This window comes from Oncorhynchus tshawytscha, unplaced genomic scaffold (assembly GCF_018296145.1).
Source record: "Oncorhynchus tshawytscha isolate Ot180627B unplaced genomic scaffold, Otsh_v2.0 Un_scaffold_13173_pilon_pilon, whole genome shotgun sequence".
Taxonomy (NCBI): domain Eukaryota; kingdom Metazoa; phylum Chordata; class Actinopteri; order Salmoniformes; family Salmonidae; genus Oncorhynchus; species Oncorhynchus tshawytscha.
Window position 1 is genome coordinate 297894 of NW_024609816.1, and position 21595 is coordinate 319488.

At 47.0% G+C, this 21595-nt stretch overlaps 1 protein-coding gene across 13 annotated transcripts in view; it reads left to right on the forward strand.

Annotated features, from left to right (window-relative positions):
- LOC112225339 overlaps positions 1 to 21570 on the forward strand; it is a 43488-nt gene extending 21918 nt beyond the window's left edge. The window contains exons 9-32 of one of the 13 annotated variants that reach the window (XM_042318779.1): positions 1639 to 1814; positions 1936 to 2049; positions 3521 to 3784; positions 4140 to 4277; positions 4477 to 5784; positions 6020 to 6262; positions 6418 to 6645; positions 6833 to 7081; positions 7302 to 7517; positions 7666 to 7917; positions 8582 to 8785; positions 8991 to 9203; positions 9311 to 9523; positions 9719 to 9913; positions 10180 to 10347; positions 11088 to 11290; positions 11665 to 11706; positions 12395 to 12457; positions 14751 to 14933; positions 17258 to 17665; positions 18673 to 18795; positions 18982 to 19110; positions 19182 to 19256; positions 19394 to 21570. In XM_042318779.1, coding sequence (XP_042174713.1) covers positions 1639 to 1814; positions 1936 to 2049; positions 3521 to 3784; positions 4140 to 4277; positions 4477 to 5784; positions 6020 to 6262; positions 6418 to 6645; positions 6833 to 7081; positions 7302 to 7517; positions 7666 to 7917; positions 8582 to 8785; positions 8991 to 9203; positions 9311 to 9523; positions 9719 to 9913; positions 10180 to 10347; positions 11088 to 11290; positions 11665 to 11706; positions 12395 to 12457; positions 14751 to 14933; positions 17258 to 17665; positions 18673 to 18795; positions 18982 to 19110; positions 19182 to 19256; positions 19394 to 19423 — 5437 coding nt within the window. In that variant the 3' untranslated portion in view covers positions 19424 to 21570. The other 12 variants (XM_042318782.1, XM_042318780.1, XM_042318783.1 and 9 more) reach the window with 12 other exon arrangements.
- The last annotated feature ends 25 nt before the right edge of the window (positions 21571 to 21595 follow it).

Below are 21595 nucleotides of genomic sequence, written 5' to 3' on the forward strand. Positions count from 1 at the left end.
GCTGACCCCAAATCATCACACTACTACCACCATGCTGACCCCAAACCATCACACTACCACCACCAACCATCACACTACCACCACCATGCTGACCCCAAATCATCACACTACCACCACCATGCTGACCCCAAATCATCACACTACCACCACCATGCTGACCCCAAATCATCACACTACCACCACCATGCTGACCCCAAATCATCACACTACCACCACCATGCTGACCCCAAATCATCACACTACCACCACCATGCTGACCACAAACCATCACACTACCACCACCATGCTGACCCCAAATCATCACACTACCACCACCATGCTGACCCCAAACCATCACACTACCACCACCATGCTGACCCCAAATCATCACACTACTACCACCATGCTGACCCCAAACCATCACACTACCACCACCATGCTGACCCCAAATCATCACACTACCACCACCATGCTGACCCCAAAATCATCACACTACCACCACCATGCTGACCCCAAATCATCACACTACCACCACCATGCTGACCCCAAATCATCACACTACCACCACCATGCTGACCCCAAATCATCACACTACCACCACCATGCTGACCCCAAATCATCACACTACCACCATGCTGACCCCAAATCATCACACTACCACCACCATGCTGACCCCAAATCATCACACTACCACCATCATGCTGACCCCAAATCATCACACTACCACCACCATGCTGACCCCAAATCATCACACTACCACCACCATGCTGACCCCAAATCATCACACTACTACCACCATGCTGACCCCAAATCATCACACTACCACCACAATGCTTGACCGTTGGTATGAGGTTCTTACTGTGGAATGCAGTGTTTGGTTTTCGCCAGACATAATGGGACCCATCTTGTCCAAAAAGATGACTCAAGTTTGCCAAGAAGCACCTGGATGATCATCAAGACTCTTGGAAGAACGTTTTATGGACAGCTGAGTCAAAGTCCCATTATGCCTGGCGAAAACCAAACACTGCATTCCACAGTAAGAACCTTATACCAACGGTCAAGCATGGTGGTGGTAGTGTGATGGTTTGGGGGGGGATTCCTGCACAGAGACGTGAGACTGATCAACAACTATAGGAAGCGTTTGGTTGGAGTCATTGCAGCTAAAGGTGGAAGAACCAGTTATTGAGTGTAAGGGGGCGATTACTTTTACACACAGACATTGGGTGTTGCATAACTTTGTTCATGAAATAAATGAAATAAGTATGTAATTGTTGTGTTATTTGTTCACTCAGGTTACCTTTATCTAATATTACGTTTTGTTTGAAGATATGATAACATTCAGTATCAAAAATATACAAAAGTAGAGAATTAGGAAAAGGGCAAAAACCTTTTCACAGCACTGTACGTGACAAGACCGTCATACAGGAGGAGCTCTGGATTAAGATGGTTCAGGTAACATGAGGTTGGTCTAAATCACCTGGCCGTATGCCATTGGAGGAACATGACTAAGCTTTTACTAAAGCTGGAGTTTGGCTGGCACAGTGATGTGATTTATTGATTCATCACATCACTGGGCAAGCTATTATGAACTATGAAACCAAATCATTATAATAAGCATGTCTAGAAACTGTGAGTGACTGTGTGATTCCCCTCCCCCAGGGTGTCGTCCGTGGAGCCCCCGTCGTCCCGCTCCCGGTTCCTGGCGCTGGGGTCAAAGTTCAGGTACAGTGGCCGTACCCAGGCCCAGACCCGCCAGGCCAGTTCCATGATCGCCCGGCCCGCCCCGCGCTTCACACGGTCCGCCAGCAAGAGGCTGTCCCGCACCATCGACGAAGGTGTGGGTGTGTGTATGCATGTATTACAGTATGTGCTTTTTTGTGTGTGGGAATGTGTGTGTTCGTGCCAGCACGCACAACTTCAGGATCAGTCTCTCACCAACTTGTCCCACTCTTGTAGCTGGAGATGATGATCTCCAAGCCTCGCAGCTCTCTGCTAGTCCAAACAAGACTGAGGATGACGATTGGTTCTTCATGCTGGGATCTGACCAACCCCAGACTTTCTTTTCACCAGGTAGCCAATCAGGAACCATGTGGACCATCATTGAAGTTTTGACTCAGCTTACATAGAGCAACCTCAGTTCAGCCTTGCTAGAGAACTACATACTGTAGCTTTGAGTCAGCTTGATCTAACCCTGCGCTCTGTCAGTCCTCTCATCATCTCATTAGCTCCAGCCCTTATGCTGAGGCCTAATCTCAGGCCAGCTTGGGTCAACGCTGGTGACTCACCAAGGGCAGCTCAGAATGACCTGCCAATCAATCACAGCTACAGTTACATTGATGCTCCATTCACTTCTAACAGCTTATGACTGACTAACAGCAGCTTCAGAGCTCTTGAGTCTTTGGGCCGTGTTGTGTTGCTTGTTAAAGAGAGCCTTCAGTTCTTTGGTCCATGTTGTGTTGCTTGTTAAAGAGCCTTCAGTTCTTTGGTCCATGTTGTGTTGCTTGTTAAAGAGAGCCTTCAGTTCTTTGGTCCATGTTGTGTTGCTTGTTAAAGAGAGCCTTCAGTTCTTTGGTCCATGTTGTGTTGCTTGTTAAAGAGCCTTCAGTTCTTTGGTCCATGTTGTGTTGCTTGTTAAAGAGCCTTCAGTTCTTTGGTCCATGTTGTGTTGCTTGTTAAAAGAGCCTTCAGTTCTTTGGTCCATGTTGTGTTGCTTGTTAAAGAGAGCCTTCAGTTCTTTGGTCCATGTTGTGTTGCTTGTTAAAGAGAGCCTTCAGTTCTTTGGTCCATGTTGTGTTGCTTGTTAAAGAGAGCCTTCAGTTCTTTGGTCCATGTTGTGTTGCTTGTTAAAGAGAGCCTTCAGTTCTTTGGTCCATGTTGTGTTGCTTGTTAAAGAGAGCCTTCAGTTCTTTGGTCCATGTTGTGTTGCTTGTTAAAGAGAGCCTTCAGTTCTTTGGCCCATATTGTGTTGCTTGTTAAAGAGAGCCTTCAGTTCTTTGGTCCGTGTTGTGTTGCTTGTTAAAGAGAGCCTTCAGTTCTTTGGTCCATGTTGTGTTGCTTGTTAAAGAGCCTTCAGTTCTTTGGCCCGTGTTGTGTTGCTTGTTAAAGAGAGCCTTCAGTTCTTTGGTCCATGTTGTGTTGCTTGTTAAAGAGCCTTCAGTTCTTTGGTCTGTGCTTGATGATGGACATCATTGTGTCCAGGAGACTGCCGTTCCTGTGCTTGGAACTAAACGTCTAGCTCTGCAGATCTGAGAATTGTGTGGTAGTCTCATACTAACTTAATTTGCTATCTGCCTGCCAGATACATTGAATTCCATTTGCTTACTAAATCAGTGAGCTTTGCTTTGAAAGCCCCTGAAATGCAGAGCTGTGGAGGGGAGCTTTGCTCTGAAAGCCCCTGAAATGCAGAGCTGTGGAGGGGAGCTTTGCTCTGAAAGCCCCTGAAATGCAGAGCTGTGGAGGGGAGCTTTGCCTTACTCTCTCCTCCATCTAACTTCACCATTAACTCCTGCAGTAACACCATTACCTCATGTTCTATCAACAGCCAGAGGGGGGGAGACTTTCTCTGTGGAGACTTCTACTCTGAGCTGGGATGATGGCAAGTCTGTCCAGACAGTCAGACAGGCATGGCAGGAGACTGAGACAAGCCAGACGGTCAGTCGGACTGTCAGTCAGACATGGCAGGGACGAGTGTCTGATGAACAGCAGCAGGAGAGACTGGAGGAGGAGAAAGAGGAGGATTGGTCTGTCCTGCTGGGCAGACGACCCTCCCTTCCCTATGTCCCCTACCCTATGATGAAACCGCCAGGTATCTGTTGTTAACCTCATTCTGTACCTGGTGTAGCTGTCACTGTGTTCATCCTCGCTTTGACAATGAATCCTCCGTTGAGGTGTGCTTTAGAAGTTGACAGTAATGGAAGGTGAACCTGCTAAGCTCGCCACCGACCGTGATGACATCTTTAAAGATGTTGCTCTGTCATGTACTGGCTTATTTAATGTTGCTATCTTATCAATGGTGCTTGGCCCTCATTGATGTAGAGCTGTGATACTGTGGTAAGTATGCTTTGCTGATGATCCTCTGTTTGCAGTGTGCTCACGTGCTACGTTATTTTTCCATATGTAAGGGATCCGCTCTGTTCTAAATGTTTCTGTGATGTCCTCAGTCAAATACCGCTCTGCCCAGGTGGCAAAGGTGGCCACGGCCAACATTCTGAAGAGGCTGCTACAGCCAAGGCAGGAACAAAGTGATGACTGGGTCATGCAGTTGGACCGCAGCTTTGAGTTTGCAGACACACCTCCATGTGAGTCGTCATACTATATACATTCACTAGCGGTTGTTCATTAGCACAGAAATAGAGTTTTGCAGAACAGACATGATTGTCTGTCTGGTAGAACAGGGAATCATAATTTCTGTCTGTAACATTCTGAACGTTTCACCACACTGAATAGGCTACACTCCTGTTCTTCCTATACTGATAACCCCAATCTGCCCCTCCTCAGTCTCTCCCCCAGTCTCCCTGGAGAAGGAGGAGACTAGGCAGGAGAGGAGGGAGGTGATCAAGAGGCTCCAGGAAGGGGTGTTCCTGGTGGAGAAGCTGAGGGAGGTAGAGGTGCTGGATGAGAGACTGAGGGAGGTGAAGGTTTTGGAAGAACGGCTGCAGGAGGTGGATGAGCTGGAGGAGAGGATACAGGAGGAGGTGGAGGCCAGGCAGCAGCAGGAGGAGGAGGGGGTAGAGGCAGCGGAAGAGAATGTGGTGGAAGTAGATGAGTTGGAAGAGCAGATAAAGGAGGTGTTTCTCAAAGGATTGCTGCCAGATGAGTCAGGGGAAGATGAGGGACTAAAAGAGGAGAGTATGGAAGAGGCAGAGGAATCTGAAGAAGGGTGGTCAAATGTGGCGAGCACCTCCTCTGTGGTACGGAGAGTAGCTTTGAGGACCCAGAATAGTGTGACTATAGTGAAAGAGATGAGGCAACAAGAAGGAGGGGTGGAGGAGGAGACGCTGGAACAGGTGGCGGTTTCAGACGAGGGATTGAAAGAGGATGAAGGATGGTTAGAGAAGAGGAAGCATCAGGCTTTGGTAGAAGGGTTGCCAGAGGGGCTTGAGGAAAGGAGAGGAGAGATAAGAGTGGAAAGGAGGAGGAAGAAGGTGACTATAGTGACACAGGATGAGAGTCTTCCAGATGAACTCGAGAAGAAAGCATCTGAGAAGTTGTCAGAGGACCAGATAGGAGGCCATTTTTATAAAGAGGGACAACTTATGGTGAAATTCAATGAACTATTTGCGGCAGAGAAGTTAGGGTTACCGATAGTTACAATTCAGCAGGAGTGGCTCCAAGAACAGGAAAAGGTCAGGGAGGAGAAACAGGAGGAGAGAGTGGAACAGGTGAAGGTTTCAGGCGAGGGATTGATAGAGGTGAAAGGAGGGCTAGAGGATAGGATGCGGCAGATGTCGGAGGAAAGGTTGCGAGAGGGAGAGCAGACTGTGGTGAAAACCAAGAAAACAGTGAGAATAGTGGAAGAAATGAGGAGAACACAGAAGACACTTGAGGAAAAGTCATCAGAGGACATTTTATCAGAGGAAAGGCTGGGAGATGGTTTTTATACAGAGGGGGAAGTTTTGGTGAAATTCAGGAAGGATGTGGAGAGGGTTCCACATAGAGTCAGACAAATGGAGAAGCCCCAAGAAGAAGATGAAGAAGAAGAAGAGGTAATGGAAGTGAATATGCAGCCATCTCAGCCAGAAGACGAGGACGATTGGGTTGTGCTGCTGGACAGCCTCCCACACAAGACTCTTTATAAGCCTCCAGGTATGTCCCATCAATCAATCAGCTTTGCTTCTCCCCGTCACCGTTGAAACCGTTATGGAAACGCTTGCTTTACCACCACCCACACAATTACCGACAATTCCATCTCGAACATTCCCTCCGCAAAGCTAACCAGCTCTTGTGTGTTTTACAACAATTGCCATTTCAATTGAAAGATAAACCTTTGGTGCAGTATGGATTTGTGTGGCTGAGAGAACTGCTGTCTCTACTTTGTCAGTCATGCCAGCCGACTCCGCTCTGGTGCCTGTGGTCTCCACAAGATTCTCTGTGGTGTTAGTAGACACGGTCGAGCAGAGAGCAGCAGAGAGGGAATGCATTGAAGTGGAGGCCACACAGCAACAGCCTGAAAGGGGATTGGTGGAAGGACGGAGACCGTGGCAAATGCAGGAAGATGATTGGTTTATGCTCTTGGACCTGGCTGATCGTGTTCCTTCAGGTGTACCAACCACACCAGTTTCAGGTATGAAGAACTTTCATCAAGCCCTGCTGCTTGTGCTATGCCTCAATTATTGGTATTCTATGGATTGAAACAACTGGCCTACAATGACTGCTTAATCATCGAACTAGGCTTTGAACTTCATGTCTCTCACGGTTCATGGTGTCTTTATGTATCAGCTTCTTTGCAAGAGCAAGTTCAGGTGTACGTAGATGAAACCATCTCTTCCATGGTTAAAGTGATGACAGTGGTGCAGAGAGAGGAGATCAGGGTGACTGTAGTGGAGGAGATGGAGTTACAGGAAGACCAGAGCCGTCTGGAACAGAAACCGTCACAGAGAGAGATAGAAGATGACTGGTTTGTTCTGCTGGACATTGTTCCCAGAGAACCATCTGTGATTCCGTCAGGTACTTCCATGATTTTCATGCACTGCTTCCCAGTCCCACCACAATATTAACAACATCTCCCCTGAGCCTGTGCTTCATACGCTGCAGAAAACTTTCAAATAAGAATAACTAACAAGACATTTGACTATCGACCAAGAGAAGGGCTTCAGATACATTGCTTTGTGTAGTAATTTCAATTATCTTCCAGTATCTGAGGAATGTGTGTTTGTATCAGCTTCTGTGGAAGAGCGTATTCCGGTATACCCTGAGGAAAGCGTCTCCTCTGTGGTTGAGTTGACTACAGTAGAGCAGAGAGAGGAGAGAAGGGTGACTGTAATGCAAGAGGAGCGACATCAAGAAGAAGTTATACTTCCACCACAGCCATCAAGAGAGATGGACGATGACTGGTTTGTACAACTGGATGTCGTGCCCAGAGAAACATCCTATATACCACCAGGTACCCCATACAATTCAAGGCTTTGCGCCTCCGCCCCTGATTCCATCAAAAATATACCCAACTCAACTCACCTCACCAAACTCGCAGACTAACCATAGTGCTTTTCCCATATGAACTTTGGAATGTTTACCTGGGAATATGATCCTTGATGACATGGCTTTTTGTGAGCCCACACATCTAGCTGAATCTGAAGTGTATGTACTATGTGTGTTTGTATCAGTCGCTCCAGCAGAGCCAACACCGGTTTCTCCAGATGTGATCAGCCCTGTGGTTGAGGTAAAGGCTGAACAGCAGAAGCCAGTGGTGGTTCTGGTGGAGGAGACGAGGCCACAACAGGAACGGGAAGTAGAGGAGTGGCAGCGACAACCAGAGAGAGATGATGATTGGTTTACACTGTTTGCTGATGTCCGTGAGGAGCCGATCATTGTACTACCAGGTACCGTTCCTGCTTAATTGCCACAATCTTTGTACAGTTGCAGATGTGTACATTTCCCAGCTTTGACTGAGAATAAACTATGGTTTTTGTAACTTTGGAGAACATGGTAAAGTCCCTAAACTAAAGGACTTTCCCCTGTCTGTATCAGTTGCTCTTGGTGAGCATACTCCGGTATATCCAGATTTAAGCCAGACCACCTCTGTAGTTGATGTGACGACCATAGAAAGAACAATTAAGAGGAGGGTGACTATTGTTGAAGAGAGGTGGGGACAGCAAGAGGAGATCCTCCAGTCAGAGATGATCATCCCAGAGCAGAGACCACCAGCAGAGAGAGAGGAGGGAAATGGATGGTTTGTTCTGTTGGATGCCGTCCGTGAAGAACGTGCTGGGGTTCCACCAGGTACCTCAGACATACAGTACTGCCAACAAGCTAACTAACCACCAGGTACCTCAGACGTACAGCACTGCCAACAAGCTAACTAACCACCAGGTACCTCAGACGTACAGTACTGCCAACAAGCTAACTAACCACCAGGTACCTCAGACGTACAGTACTGCCAACAAGCTAACTAACCACCAGGTACCTCAGACGTACAGTACTGCCAACAAGCTAACTAACCACCAGGTACCTCAGACGTACAGTACTGCCAACAAGCTAACTAACTACCAGGTACCTCAGACGTACAGTACTGCCAACAAGCTAACTAACCACCAGGTACCTCAGACGTACAGTACTGCCAACAAGCTAACTAACTACCAGGTACCTCAGATGTACAGTACTGCCAACAAGCTAACTAACCACCAGGTACCTCAGACGTACAGTACTGCCAACAAGCTAACTAACCACCAGGTACCTCAGACGTACAGTACTGCCAACAAGCTAACTAACCACCAGGTACTTCAGACATACAGTACTGCCAACAAGCTAACTAACCAAACCTACGCGTTTTTCTTGTGTGAATTAGGAACATGATATCTCTTGGGTTATGACTGGTTAATCATCAACAGGACCCTCAAATAGTAGTTGTGGTATATCAAGCTCGCTGTGTGTCTTTTTGCTCCAGTTTCCCTGGCTGTTAGCGATAGGGTATACCCAGAGGTTGTGCCAGCCAAACATCTGACCATTGAGCCTGAACCAAGAGTGTTTGTGGTGGAAGCAGTCCAATCACTTCCTGAAGACGTTGCCCTGGAGGGTAAGGCAACACAACCGCAGAGAGAGCAGGATGATGATTGGTTTTTGCAGCTGGATGTTGCCCCTAAAGTAGCAGGTACTTTGACCATTCTAAGCTTGCTGTTGGCCACTCGAAATACAAATACCAACCCTTCTCTTGCATCCAAAGGCTCTCAATTGTTTTGTGAGCCTATTGACTATCCACAAAAGCTTTTGGCAAGGATTACACTATTATATTTACATGTTCTAGTAAAAGACTTGATCCCTTGTGGACTGTTGGGCTGTGTTTCTGTCTCTATCAGCTGCACCAGTGGTGGTGATTTACTCTGGTGTGAGCACCACAGCTGTTACGGTGGTGAAGGAGACAGTGGAACAGAAACCACCAAAGACCGTGAGGATCATGGAAGAGACTGTTAAGATGGAGGAGGGGCCTGTGGTAACACCTAAAGAAGTGGATGATGATTGGTTTGTGCTCTGGGACCGCGCTCCCTCCAAGATACTGACTACACCCAAGGGTATTGCTGCTTGACCACCGTCTACCCCCTTTTTCTTTGGTAAAACGCTGAACCCAGATTGTGTATTACTTGGCATTGATAAGCCTGTTATCCTTGTTTTATTTCAGCGTTCCATGTAGACAGAGAGGTTATAGAGCTGGTACCCCGGAGAACAGTGATTGTGGTGGAGGAAACTAGGAAACCACATAGAGTGGTGGAGGACAGACGTCAACCGGAGGTTGAACTGGGGAAAACACTGCCTCCCCAAGAGAGAGGGGAGGGTGATGATTGGTTCACGCTCTTTGAAGCCTCTCGCCAAGAGCCTGTGAAGATGCCAACAGGTACCCACTGACCACATCATCCTGAGCTCGGTTGTGCTTCACATTCCCCCATATATATTTTATAATGATGTGTCGTAAAGGGTCTCTCATCAGATATGTGCAGCTTTGGCCACAATCAGATTCTGTGTTATAATTTGTGAATGGTAAGAGTATCATAGTCAAGTCTCCTGGGTACTCTGTGTCTGTCTGTATCAGTTGCTGTGGTAACTAGACCTGCCCCTGTGGTTGACATGATGGTGACGAGCACAGAGCAGAGAACCCAGAAAAGGGTGACGATAGTGGAGGAGAGGTGGAGAGAGGAGAGGACCCTGCAGCAGAGACTGCCTCAGAGACAGAGAGAGGTGGACGATGACTGGTTTGTCCTGCTGGATGCTGCCCCTAAAGAATTAGGTACCCCCCATCTCTTCATTTCCCTATCCCCCTGCTTTTCCTGCTCATTTTAGCTGCAGACTGAGACTACCAAAAGACTGAAACTACCAAAAACATCAGTTCATTTCGTCCGGCATATCTATTTGGAATTCAATTCAATTGCAGATTGAGATCACTATTGCTTGTTTTAATTTTTTTGAGAATTGCAAAATGGTCTTCTACTGATACTTTAACGATGCATGTAAGCTGTGTCTTAGATAAGAGCTCTGTTTGTGTGTTTGTATCAGTTGCTCTCCGTGAGCGTCTCCAGGTCTATACTGACATAACTGTGGTCAAAGGTCCAGCCGCTCAGCCCAAACCCAGAGTGGTGGTTGAGGAGGAGAAGAGACCAGCACAACCCCAGAGAGATGTGGATGACCATTGGTTTGTGTTGCGGGATAAAAAATCGGTTGCAGGTACTTTGCGTCTTGAGTTTTTGCGTGCTGCCCTAAAACAGTATGTTGATCTCACACCCGCTCTCCAACCTCACCTTACCAGAAAAGCTGACTAACATTCGTCCAACACTTTTACAACGTGGTTGTGCTTTGTCATGGGATTTTCCCCTGAAAAATACGTTGTTTGACGAACCAATGGGTCTTTGGTTATGCTTTACTTTATAGAAGAAATACATATTTAGTTTTCCTTTTAACGGCTTTAGGAATACTATACCACAGTGAGGCGTGAGCTTATTAACCCCATGAGTCAGGACAACTTCTGCTATTTGCATCGTTGGTTATTAACTCAATGAGTCAGGACAACTTCTGCTATTTGCATCGTTGTCTACGGTTGAGAAGTAATGGCCATGCTTTGCTGCCTGTTCTATATTGTGAACAGTTGCTTCCTACAACTCATCCAAGCTTTTCCCCTTGCTAGTCTCATTCTAGACTAGACTGAGCTGGCCCGTGAAGGTACAGTGTGTACCTGAAGTCTGTGTGTGCCCTGGCCTCAGTGTGTGTGTGTGTGTGTGGAGTTGATTATAAGTTTGTTTTGTATATGTGGATGTTCAAGATGTTCTTCTGCGCTCTGTCAGTGTGTTTACCTCTCACTACACCGGGTTTGATGGTCTCAAAGCACGCAGACCGTCTCTCTTCTGCCCTATATACAAAACCACTATCTAAATACTAACACTCCCTCTGTCCTGTCTCTCTCCTGCCAGTGGTGGCCACCCACAAGGCCGCCCGTCCGGTCAGCGCCCCAGTCTTCTCCCAGGCAGCCCTGATGGAGGCAGGGATCCCCATGGCCCCCCTGGACCTCCAGCAGCCCCAGACCTCCACCCCCATCAGGTTGCTAGCCCGCCAGGACGACAGGAAGCTGCAGGTCACCGTGGAGGCAGTGGACGAGGGCTCAGCCGAGGTCAAGGTACTGTACCTAGGAACTACAACTCCCACAATCCCCTGCCGTACAGGGATCATCATCATTCACCTCTCACACTCAGATATACTGGTCATAGAAGTTACAGATAGACTGGTCTCAGCAGCAATATTGCTATATTCATCACATAGTATTATTTACAAGAGAAGTATAAAATGCAGATTTTTCTATAGTTATAAATAGAATGGTGGTACATCATCATTTCTGCCCTCCATTGGTCACAGTAATGATAGTGTAACAAAGACACACCTCAGATCACAAGTTCCTCAGATGGCTCTGCTATGGACGGGGACGAGGCTCCTAGTGGAGGATTCTAACACCATTATGTCTTCTCTCCTTCTCCATGCCTGGGGTAACTCCAGTCTGAGCAGACGGACACTGAGGAGCCGGTTCAAATGAGGAAGGTCAGACCTTTGACCTTGTCCCGACTCCTGCTTGTGCATTATATTAGAATGGGAGTGGAGTGACTACAATACTAACTTACACCACTGCCAAGTCTCCCATCCATAAGACTAACTTCACCCTCTCCTCGTTTTATTCTCCTGGTTTCATTTGAATACTGCTCACAAACTACAAGGTCTTTGAGTTGACCTCATGTTCAAGTCAGACATTGTCTATGACAACAGCATTGGTATTGGTCATGTGCACAGACTGAGATGACGTATATGAGATGTATTACATATGCTTTTGGTTTGTACATCAGTCCAGACAGGAAGAAAAGTTAGGGCCTTTGAAGAATGAATGTTGAAAGAAGATTCCTCATTGGCTGCTGCATTTACATGCATGACACAGGACTAGGTTTTCATGATGACTAGTGTTTCTATCGAGTACTGTATCCCTTCCTGACCCTTCACCTTTACCCCCCCACCCCTTCAAGACACCCACTCTAATAGCCCTGTCTTGGGTCCCCTGCTTTGCACATCTGGGATTCCAGGGCCCTTGTGGCCCCCAGAGGGTCCAGGCCACTCTGCATGCAGACCCCTCACCACCCCCCTCCCCATGCAACAATGCATGTCCACGTTGTGACGTCTGCTATGATGTCACGTGGAACCTGTGTAACCCACACCTTTCTCCTTTTTTGTTCCTTCACAGAAAAGAGCTAAGAGAACTGAGGGTGACTCAATTTATATCAGACATAGTCTTTTAATGTTGGAGGTTTGTTTCCCCGTCTTCTGGAGATCTGTCTCTGTACACTGTTTTCTTGCTTTTTGGCTACTGGCTGCTATAATACAACAGGCTGCTTTGCATGTGACATTACTGATTCACATCTTGTGTATTACATAGGCGTCTTTGCTTTTGCTAGTAGATGATTTTGACTGTGTAACCTCTAATTTGCTTTGTGTGTGGCGATATTAACTCAACACAACTAGCTACTTCTTTCAGGGTAATGTTGTTGAGTACTCTATCTCCTGATTGCTTCTCGCAAAGTATATGATTGGGATTGTGGTCTCTTCTCCCCAGACATCACACCATACACGTTCCATGAAAGGGAGCCAGGAGTGTTTCATTTGTGGTGTTTGTAGATACCGTTACTGATCGGCCACGTTATGCAGCTGAGATGTTGTTCCATCTCGGCCATTTGAGTGTTAGAAGCATTACCATTACATTCCTGACATCTTGTTTCAGCTTCGTCTCTCCTCGGTATACAGTAGGAAAGTGTTTCATCTCCATACTCCATATAGGGCAGGCCACCACCAACCTTCCCTCTCCACCACTCTGCCATCTCCATACTCCATATAGGGCAGGGCCTTCCCCTCCACCACTGCCACCACCACACCAGCCCCTCTCCACCACTCTGCCATCTCCATACTCCATATAGGGCAGGCCACCACCAACCTTCCCTCTCCACCACTCTGCCATCTCCATACTCCATATAGGGCAGGCCACCACCAGCCTTCCCTCTCCACCACTCTGCCATCTCCATACTCCATATAGGGCAGGCCACCATCTCCATACCTTAGGGCAGGCCACCACCAGCCCCTCTCCACCACTCTGCCATCTCCATACTCCATATAGGGCAGGCCACCACCAGCCTTCCCTCTCCACCACTCTGCCATCTCCATACTCCATATAGGGCAGGCCACCACCAACCTTCCCTTCCACCCCTCTCCACCACTCTGCCATCTCCATACTCCATATAGGGCAGGCCACCACCAGCCTTCCCTCTCCACCACTCTGCCATCTCCATACTCCATATAGGGCAGGCCACCACCAGCCTTCCCTCTCCACCACTCTGCCATCTCCATACTCCATATAGGGCAGGCCACCACCAGCCTTCCCTCTCCACCACTCTGCCATCACATATCTTTCCACTCACCAGCTCGTCCACTATTTGTGGCCCTTTCTGAATCTAGTTTATGATGTCTTCCCAGTCATATATTCATGTCATTGTGAATAAATGAGGTCTAAGAGTTCCACTGCTCTCATCACCATAAGATTCATCCAGCCACAGATACAGGATGCTGCTGTCGCTGCATAGTGACCACCTGCGTCTGTGAGCAGAAGTAATGTGTGCTAACATCACCTCGCTGTGATTTGTAACCTGATCAGATTCTATATAGTGCTGCTCACTAATTGAACAGGTGGATTTATCAATGAGAGCTCAGAGAATCCATTTTATTTTCAATGGATCTGATGAACTGAGTTCCTGCCTGCTTTAACGCTGTAGCTTTGAGTTAAATAAACAGCAAAAGTCACCTGCTGCTTGGTTGACATTGTTTATTATCTAAACATGGTCATATGAGTGACATTGTTTCTGACACACCTGCTTTCTCTCTCCACCTTCTACACATCTACTCTGTCACTCCTCTTCTCCACACCTATTTTCCAAACCAAATGTTTGTCATTTTCCACTTTACCTCTCTCTCCACCTCTCTCTCTCTCTCTACCTCTCACTCTACCTCTCTCTCTCTACCTCTCACTCTACCTCTCACTCTCTCTCTACCTCTCACTCTCTCTCACTCTCTCTCTACCTCTCACTCTCTCTCTACCTCTCACTCTACCTCTCTCTCTCTACCTCTCACTCTACCTCTCACTCTCTCTCTACCTCTCACTCTCTCTCTACCTCTCCCCTCTCTCTCTCTCTCTCTACCTCTCACTCTACCTCTCACTCTCTACCTCTCACTCTACCTCTACCTCTCACTACCTCTCTCTCTCCACCTCTCTCTCTCTCTCTACCTCTCACTCTACCTCTCACTCTCTACCTCTCACTCTACCTCTACCTCTCACTCTCTCTCTACCTCTCACTCTCTCTCTCACTCTACCTCTCTTTTTCTCTCGCTCTCTCTCCCCTCTTCTCCCTCCCTCTCTCTTCTCTCTCTCCCCTCTTCTCCCTCCCTCTCTCTTCTCTCTCCCACCTCCCTTTTCCTCCCTCTCTCTCCTCTCTCCCTACCTCTCTCCCACTCCCCCTCTCCTTCCTCCCTCCCTCTCCACTTCTCCCTCCCTCCAGGACTTTGAGAAGCCCCAGGAGGATCTCATCAGGCATCATACTAGTATCAGTGAGCTGAAGAGGAACTTCATGGCGTCTGTCCCAGAGTCCCGGGGGCCCAGCGAATGGGACAAGCGCCTGTCCACTCACTCCCCCTTCCGCAGCCTGGGCATCAACGGACAGCCTTTACCTGATGCCGACGGGGTGAGTACCATCTCAGACCGGACACTGTGCCGTACCCCACCACACACCCCTCCCCTCAGTTCTCTGTAGTTCACGCCAGCTTCCCAGCTCTCCCATTCCACAGAGAAGGAATGGATGTTAGCACACAATGTCGGGGTCAGTTCCATTTCAATGCAAGTCAATTTGGGAGATGAGGAGAAATGTAAATGTGTGAATATATTCCTGAATTGACTGAATGGAAGTACCCCACCACACGTTTCCCTCTGTATGGCTGTCTGTTGTGTTCTCTGAGTTGATGTGTTGGGGTGGAGAACCACAACACCATCCTGTGGTTCTACTTTTTGTTCCTCTTGGTTTGTGTTGATGCAATGCAAACACTTATTGCATGTCTTTGAGCAAGGCCTTTTGTCTTCAACCGGACCCATCTAGTCTATGAAAGGCTTTCTGTCATTACTACCCTACCAAAATGGAAAGATTTCTGTTTGCATGGGCCAACTGAAGAACACCTTGTCCAGACTGATTGGAACAGATCAGTCTGTTCACCTTGTGGCCCAGTCTGTCTGAATGTTCAGCTGTTTGTTGTGAGGAAGGGACTTATGGTTTAGGCATGTGGTGTCTGAGCCTATTGGTCAGGTTTCTAAGCCCAGCTCTGTCTTTACCTCCTCATTGGCTGTCCCTTAGTCTGACCCTCCCCTCAGTGCATGACAACCAGACCTGATTGGACAGAGAAACTGCATGACCCTGTGACTTGAAGATCATGACCTTGGAGTAGAAGAGTTGACCTGTGTGCTCGTCCTCCTGTCTCCTCTTTCCCTCAGTGATGTGCTTGTTTTCTGCTTCATGTCCTCCATCCTGCCTCCTTCTCCCAAATACTGCCCCTCTTTCCCTCAGTGATGTGCTTGTTTTCTGCTTCATGTCCTCCATCCTGCCTCCTTCTCCCAAATACTGCCCCTCTTTCCCTCAGTGATGTGCTTGTTTTCTGCTTCATGTCCTCCATCCTGCCTCCTTCTCCCAAATACTGCCCCTCTTTCCCTCAGTGATGTGCTTGTTTTCTGCTTCATGTCCTCCATCCTGCCTCCTTCTCCCAAATACTGCCCCTCTTTCCCTCAGTGATGTGCTTGTTTTCTGCTTCATGTCCTCCATCCTGCCTCCTTCTCCCAAATACTGCCCCTCTTTCCCTAACTCTGCTTTCCTGCACTTCCTTTTTCTCACTTTGCTTTGCTATTCCGTGTACTGATACTCCTGTCCCCAAGCCCACAACTGAAGAGTCTGAAGGCCCACAGGTTACCCATAACCACCTAGTCCAACTCAGACATACGTTCTCCATTCTTCCTCTCTTAGACCATGACACAACTTTGCATAGCCTTCCTATCCATTACCCTACATCAGACATTTCAACATCCCCTACCTCTCTCATCTCTCTCCCCCTCTCCACCCTCACCCTTCTCCCCTCAGTTCGCCATCCGCCTTCCGCGTGGCCCCCTGCAAGACTTCTACTCTAAACGCAGCTGAGGTGGCATCCTAGGGGCCCCTTGAGCCAGCCCAGAGGGAGAGGACCAGAGAGAGGGATGTGTGTAGGCAGGCCATCAACCTCTAGCTCCTTCTTCTCTTCTTCATCACAGCTCTTCATCATCATCTTCTTCTACTTCAGAAGCTGCTTTCTGTCATGTGACTCTTACTTCCTGTGTATCTTGCTCAGCCCCTCCCCAACTTTTCCTGATTGTTCCTACTGACTGTTGCTCCTTCCTAAAAAGTTTAAAGACTTGACGATGACCCCACTTCTGTTTTTGTATATCTGATTATCTGGACTAGATGAGGTGACAGTTGACAGGTGGCTTTTTACAGTAGGAACAGTTTTGATATGTGCAGGTTCCACTAATAGAAGGTGTTTTTGTACACATCCAGACAGACATCAATGTTGTCATATGTCATAGTAGGATTAGTTAGTGGCGTGTTGTGGTATTTCATGTATAAAGTCCTCTATAGAAGCACATTAACCCAGCACTAGTGGACAGCTACAGTGTATATTTGAGTATACAGTGTATACCTCATCACAATTCACTGTTATTTTTTGTAGGCACATCTAACACTGACGAGGTAACTTTGGGGCAGCTTGATCAAATGTTATAGTATACATGACCTATGTTTCGTTCACTGCTATTTGGTAAAACACTCTTGTCAACTGCAATATATTTTGTCCTGCTGCATGCCCATTTGACAAGCAATTTTGACCCCCCCAAAATTGCAATAAATTCTTGCTGAACATGTTTGATGGTGGAAAACATTGTTTCATTCCCTGCTGTTGTTCACACAGTGGATATATGTGTGCTGTGTCTTTCCTCTAGAGTGTGTGTATTACTCCTATAAGGGAAGAGCTGGACATTAAGGCAGCGCTACAACAGGACGAGTCCAGCAGCACTGTAAGACCATCGGGGGGGCCCAGCCCCAGCCCTGCTAGCACAGAAACTGGGCCTGATAGGGTTGACTCCAAATCCCATGATGCACCTGGGGTGGCAGGGCCATGTGATCAGGATGATGCGCATGTTAGCTCTGGGACCACCACCAGCCACGTACCTGTCGTTGAGGTGGAGAGGGCACAGCTGCCCCACTCCTATCAGCTCCAGGGTACAGTGCTGGAGGAGGAGGAGCCGGCAGACCCAGGGTCAAGGGGGGAGCAGTCTGGGAGGATAACTGGAGCCTCCCACACCTCCTATTTCGTGAGCGGTGTTCCCCATGTCATACGCTGTTTCCAGGTAGCCCTCCCTCTGCCCTGACCAGCTCCTGTTGATTGACTCCTCTGCCTGTCCTCTACCTGTACTCTGCCTGTCCTCTGCTCTGTCTGGGTGATTCCATGGGGGACAGTGTACACTCACCCTTCTGCAGCATGGCTACAAGGAATCCAAACTGTAAACACTGAATCTGTACTGTAGTCATACTGGTGTTGGTCAGGATGGTTGAGTTCTGCTAGAGCCGGCTGCAGAGGCGGTGCACAGTGATGGTGTTTTCTCTGGTGTTGGGGGCGATGGGAAGAGATAAGGACCGTGTTGCTATTCCTCTCTTTCAAGCGCTCTCTCTGACACAAGATGAATTATCTTTCTCTCTCTGACACACTAGATGAATTGTCTTTCTCTCTCTGACACACACTAGATTAATTATCTTTCTCTCTCTGACACACTATATGAATTGTCTTTCTCTCTCTGACACACTAGATGAATTGTCTTTCTCTCTCTGACACACACTAGATGAATTGTCTTTCTCTCTCTGACACACACTAGATGAATTGTCTTTCTCTCTCTGACACACACTAGATGAATTGTCTTTCTCTCTCTGACACACACTAGATGAATTGTCTTTCTCTCTCTGACACACACTAGATGAATTGTCTTTCCCTCTCTGACACACTAGATGAATCGTCTTTCTCTCTCTAACCTCGTGGTGGTGGGAAGGACATCTTGGTAAAACTAGAATGGGGAGTGGGAACGAGGGACCCAATCAGTTGTGAATGAAAAGAGAGGTGCAGTTTAGGGGAGTAGTTGATGAAACATGGGAAAGTTACAGCTGTGCAATGTTCAATTGGGCACAACCAATAATGTATATAAACACTGGACACAACATCATGTAAGGTTCAGATATAATGATATGATATAGAGCCTATATGTCTGTTTGACATGTATAGAAGAAAGGAACCATGTCGGCTCTTCTCATGTCGATGTGCAACGTTCAGTCAAACTGACTGGAGTGTGTTCTCCTCCCACCCCAGCCCCCTCTGGTGCAGACCCAGACAGTCACCATCACAGACGTGTCCAACTCCCTCCATACTGACGTCTCCACTAAGGATGTCCCTATCGTTCAGACCCAGACTATCAGCTACGAGTCTGCAGAGGTAGCCACCCCATGATCATATAGATGATGCTACAGCTGGGGAACTCTGTGGTTCCACCTCCACAGGGTACAATCAGGGCCGTGTTCAGGGATCTATACATGGCATTTCTTTCTGAAACGTTCAGTACAGTGCACCGATGACTGAGGTGTTACCATGGAGCCATTATTTCTGTTTGTTTCCTCTCAGGTGTCAGTTGATGGGACAGACGGGGGGAAAGAGGCCACAGCACTGAGCAGCATTCAGTCCATTACCTCAGAGAGCAGCAGGGAAACCAGTGGCACCTCCATTACTACCACCACCACTCACATCTCCAAGGTAAGGGCACACCATAGACCGCACACACATCTCAGCTGTGTCATGGCCTCTGACTATTTCTCTTGTCCCAGGTGGTGAAAGGAGGAGCGTCAGCGACCAGAGTGGAGAAGAGGATCGTCATCACTGCCGACTCAGAGGATGACCAGGTACAGTACGGTGTCTATGACGGCTCCTTCTACACACATCAAGGCCTGGTCAAACACAATGCTTCTCTGTGACACATTTTTGTCATAAGGTGTACAACCAGCTAGGTGGAGGTTAACTGAAGCTTTGTCTCCTGCAGGGAAGCGGCGGCGGAGCAACAGCAATGTGATTCAGCTCAACACACAGTCAGGGAGCCCTATGGATCTGATGCCCAAGACACCAGAGCTTTGTAGTACAGACTAACCTTCCTGTCCCAGAGCCACCCCCACCTTCTCAACCCATACGGACATTGTGTCCTGACTGGTCCCCTCCAGAACCACTGTGGTTGCATCTCTTGACCAGAGCCCTGGTTAAAAGTAGTGCATTATAAAGGGAATATGGTGCCATTTGGGAAGCATCCTGGTGTCTCCCTGCCCAGTGGGATATGAACAGGCCAGGAGAAAGCCTATTGTGTCCTCTCTTTCCATACTGCTGTTCTGACTGTATGGTGGCTTCATTTTGGTCTATTCCACTCAAACCTCATATTTCGCCAAATTACTATTTTTTTTATTATTATAGTAGGAAAGATGAACCTTTTCAGTTCTAAGAGCATTTAGGTCATTTGCTTTTAAATGTTTATTTACAACATATTTTTCTGTCGTTTGTATTGCTACTACTGTGTCATTGAGTTTAAGTGTGGACTCGATATGACGGAGATGCAGAAAGTAAACAGCGTAGTGGGTCAATTTCAGCCAAACAACTAAGAGCGTTGAAGCGAGAGGCTCGACTTCTCTGCTGTTTTGGTGCCATGGTTCCAACGCTGTGAACAGAGTGAAGTGAACCCGTGCACATGTGCAGATACTGTGTGAGAGCAAAGTCTTGCATCTCGCTCATCTCAGTATCTGTGGTGCTGGTCGAGGCAACGGCATTTTACTGAGTCTCCCTTTAACATGCTCATTTTGACAGAAATGCACTGTTTTCAACTGGGCTTTAAGTAATAACATTATCAGACGTTTTCAATCAGATTAAGATGCTGGACAGAAACTAGACGTATTTTTGGAAAGGGATAACTCCTTTGAGTTTCTTTATGTTTATAATTGAGGGATATTTGTTTTTTTAATTGAATATTCAAATTGAAATGACATACCTCACTTAAAAGTATTGAACAAAGATATTGCATACTCCAACAACCATGCCTGTTTTGGATTTGTTCTCTGCTCAGGTAAAATATCTCTTAACCAGCCATGTTAACATGTGTAATACTACTAGGTCAGGCCACGATGACCCTCGGTATAAACTTTGACGTGATGACAACTGTCTGTTTTGAAATGTTTACTCTATTTTATAGCATTACTGCTTTTGTAGTATTTGTACAAAATGAGGTGTTTAAGTTATTGAAGTTCATATCCTACTCAATGGTAGCTTCTCATATCAAATATTGTCTTTTTTTTTTTTTTTTACAGCCTGAATTTGGGAGTGCCCCCATGTTTCCCAGTACATATCAGCATGGTTTTTCTTCTTCCTCTTTTAACGCACCATTGACCTCTAGGACTGCCCCATGCAGTCTGATGTGAGAGCAATGGAAAGTCCTGCCGCGTTTTGTCCCTGAAAATGATTTTAGAAAGAAACGTGATTGATTTTCAAACCTGTTGTTGTTGATTTGATGAAACAATGCTTTAGTCTGTTTCTCAGGTTTTATGTCTTTATCAATACTGCAGGACAAAACCCCTCTGTATATGATTGTATGAAGAATGTTCAGTCTTAATGTACATTCTAGCCCTGCAGATGGGTCCAAATGATTCTCAGCTCTTAAACACAGTAGTACATGTGCAAGATGTATTTATCACTATCAAAAGGCAGCTGTCCCAGTGTATGTGGCTTTTCTTTCATACAGGGGACATATTTAGTCATTTTGTACATGTTCTACCATAATTTCTTTGTAAAGTAGAGACTGTTTCATGTGATTCTTTGTACTGGGATGTTTTTTAAAACACGAGCCTGTTCGCAGGCTTTTAGACACAAAGTCACATTCATAATAATCATCTAGTTTATAAATCTTTCTTATCACCTGTTTTAGAGTAGATTGCTGTACCCTGTCCTTTTGTAGATCAGATAAAGATACTTGTGTGAGAACCCTTTTAGAGAATGACAATTGGTAGCAGACCTTTCTTCCCCTCTGAAGAAGTTTGTGAAGGTGGCACAAACTATTAGCTAGAAGGATCTTGAGGGCATAAACTAGAATCTCAGCGGAACCCTTCGTTTTTAGATATGTAAACTTATTACTTTTGTGACATATCCCTGTCTTTAAAATTAAATAAAATCAGGATGAATTATCAAGTGGTGTGTAGTGTCTGTCTGAGCA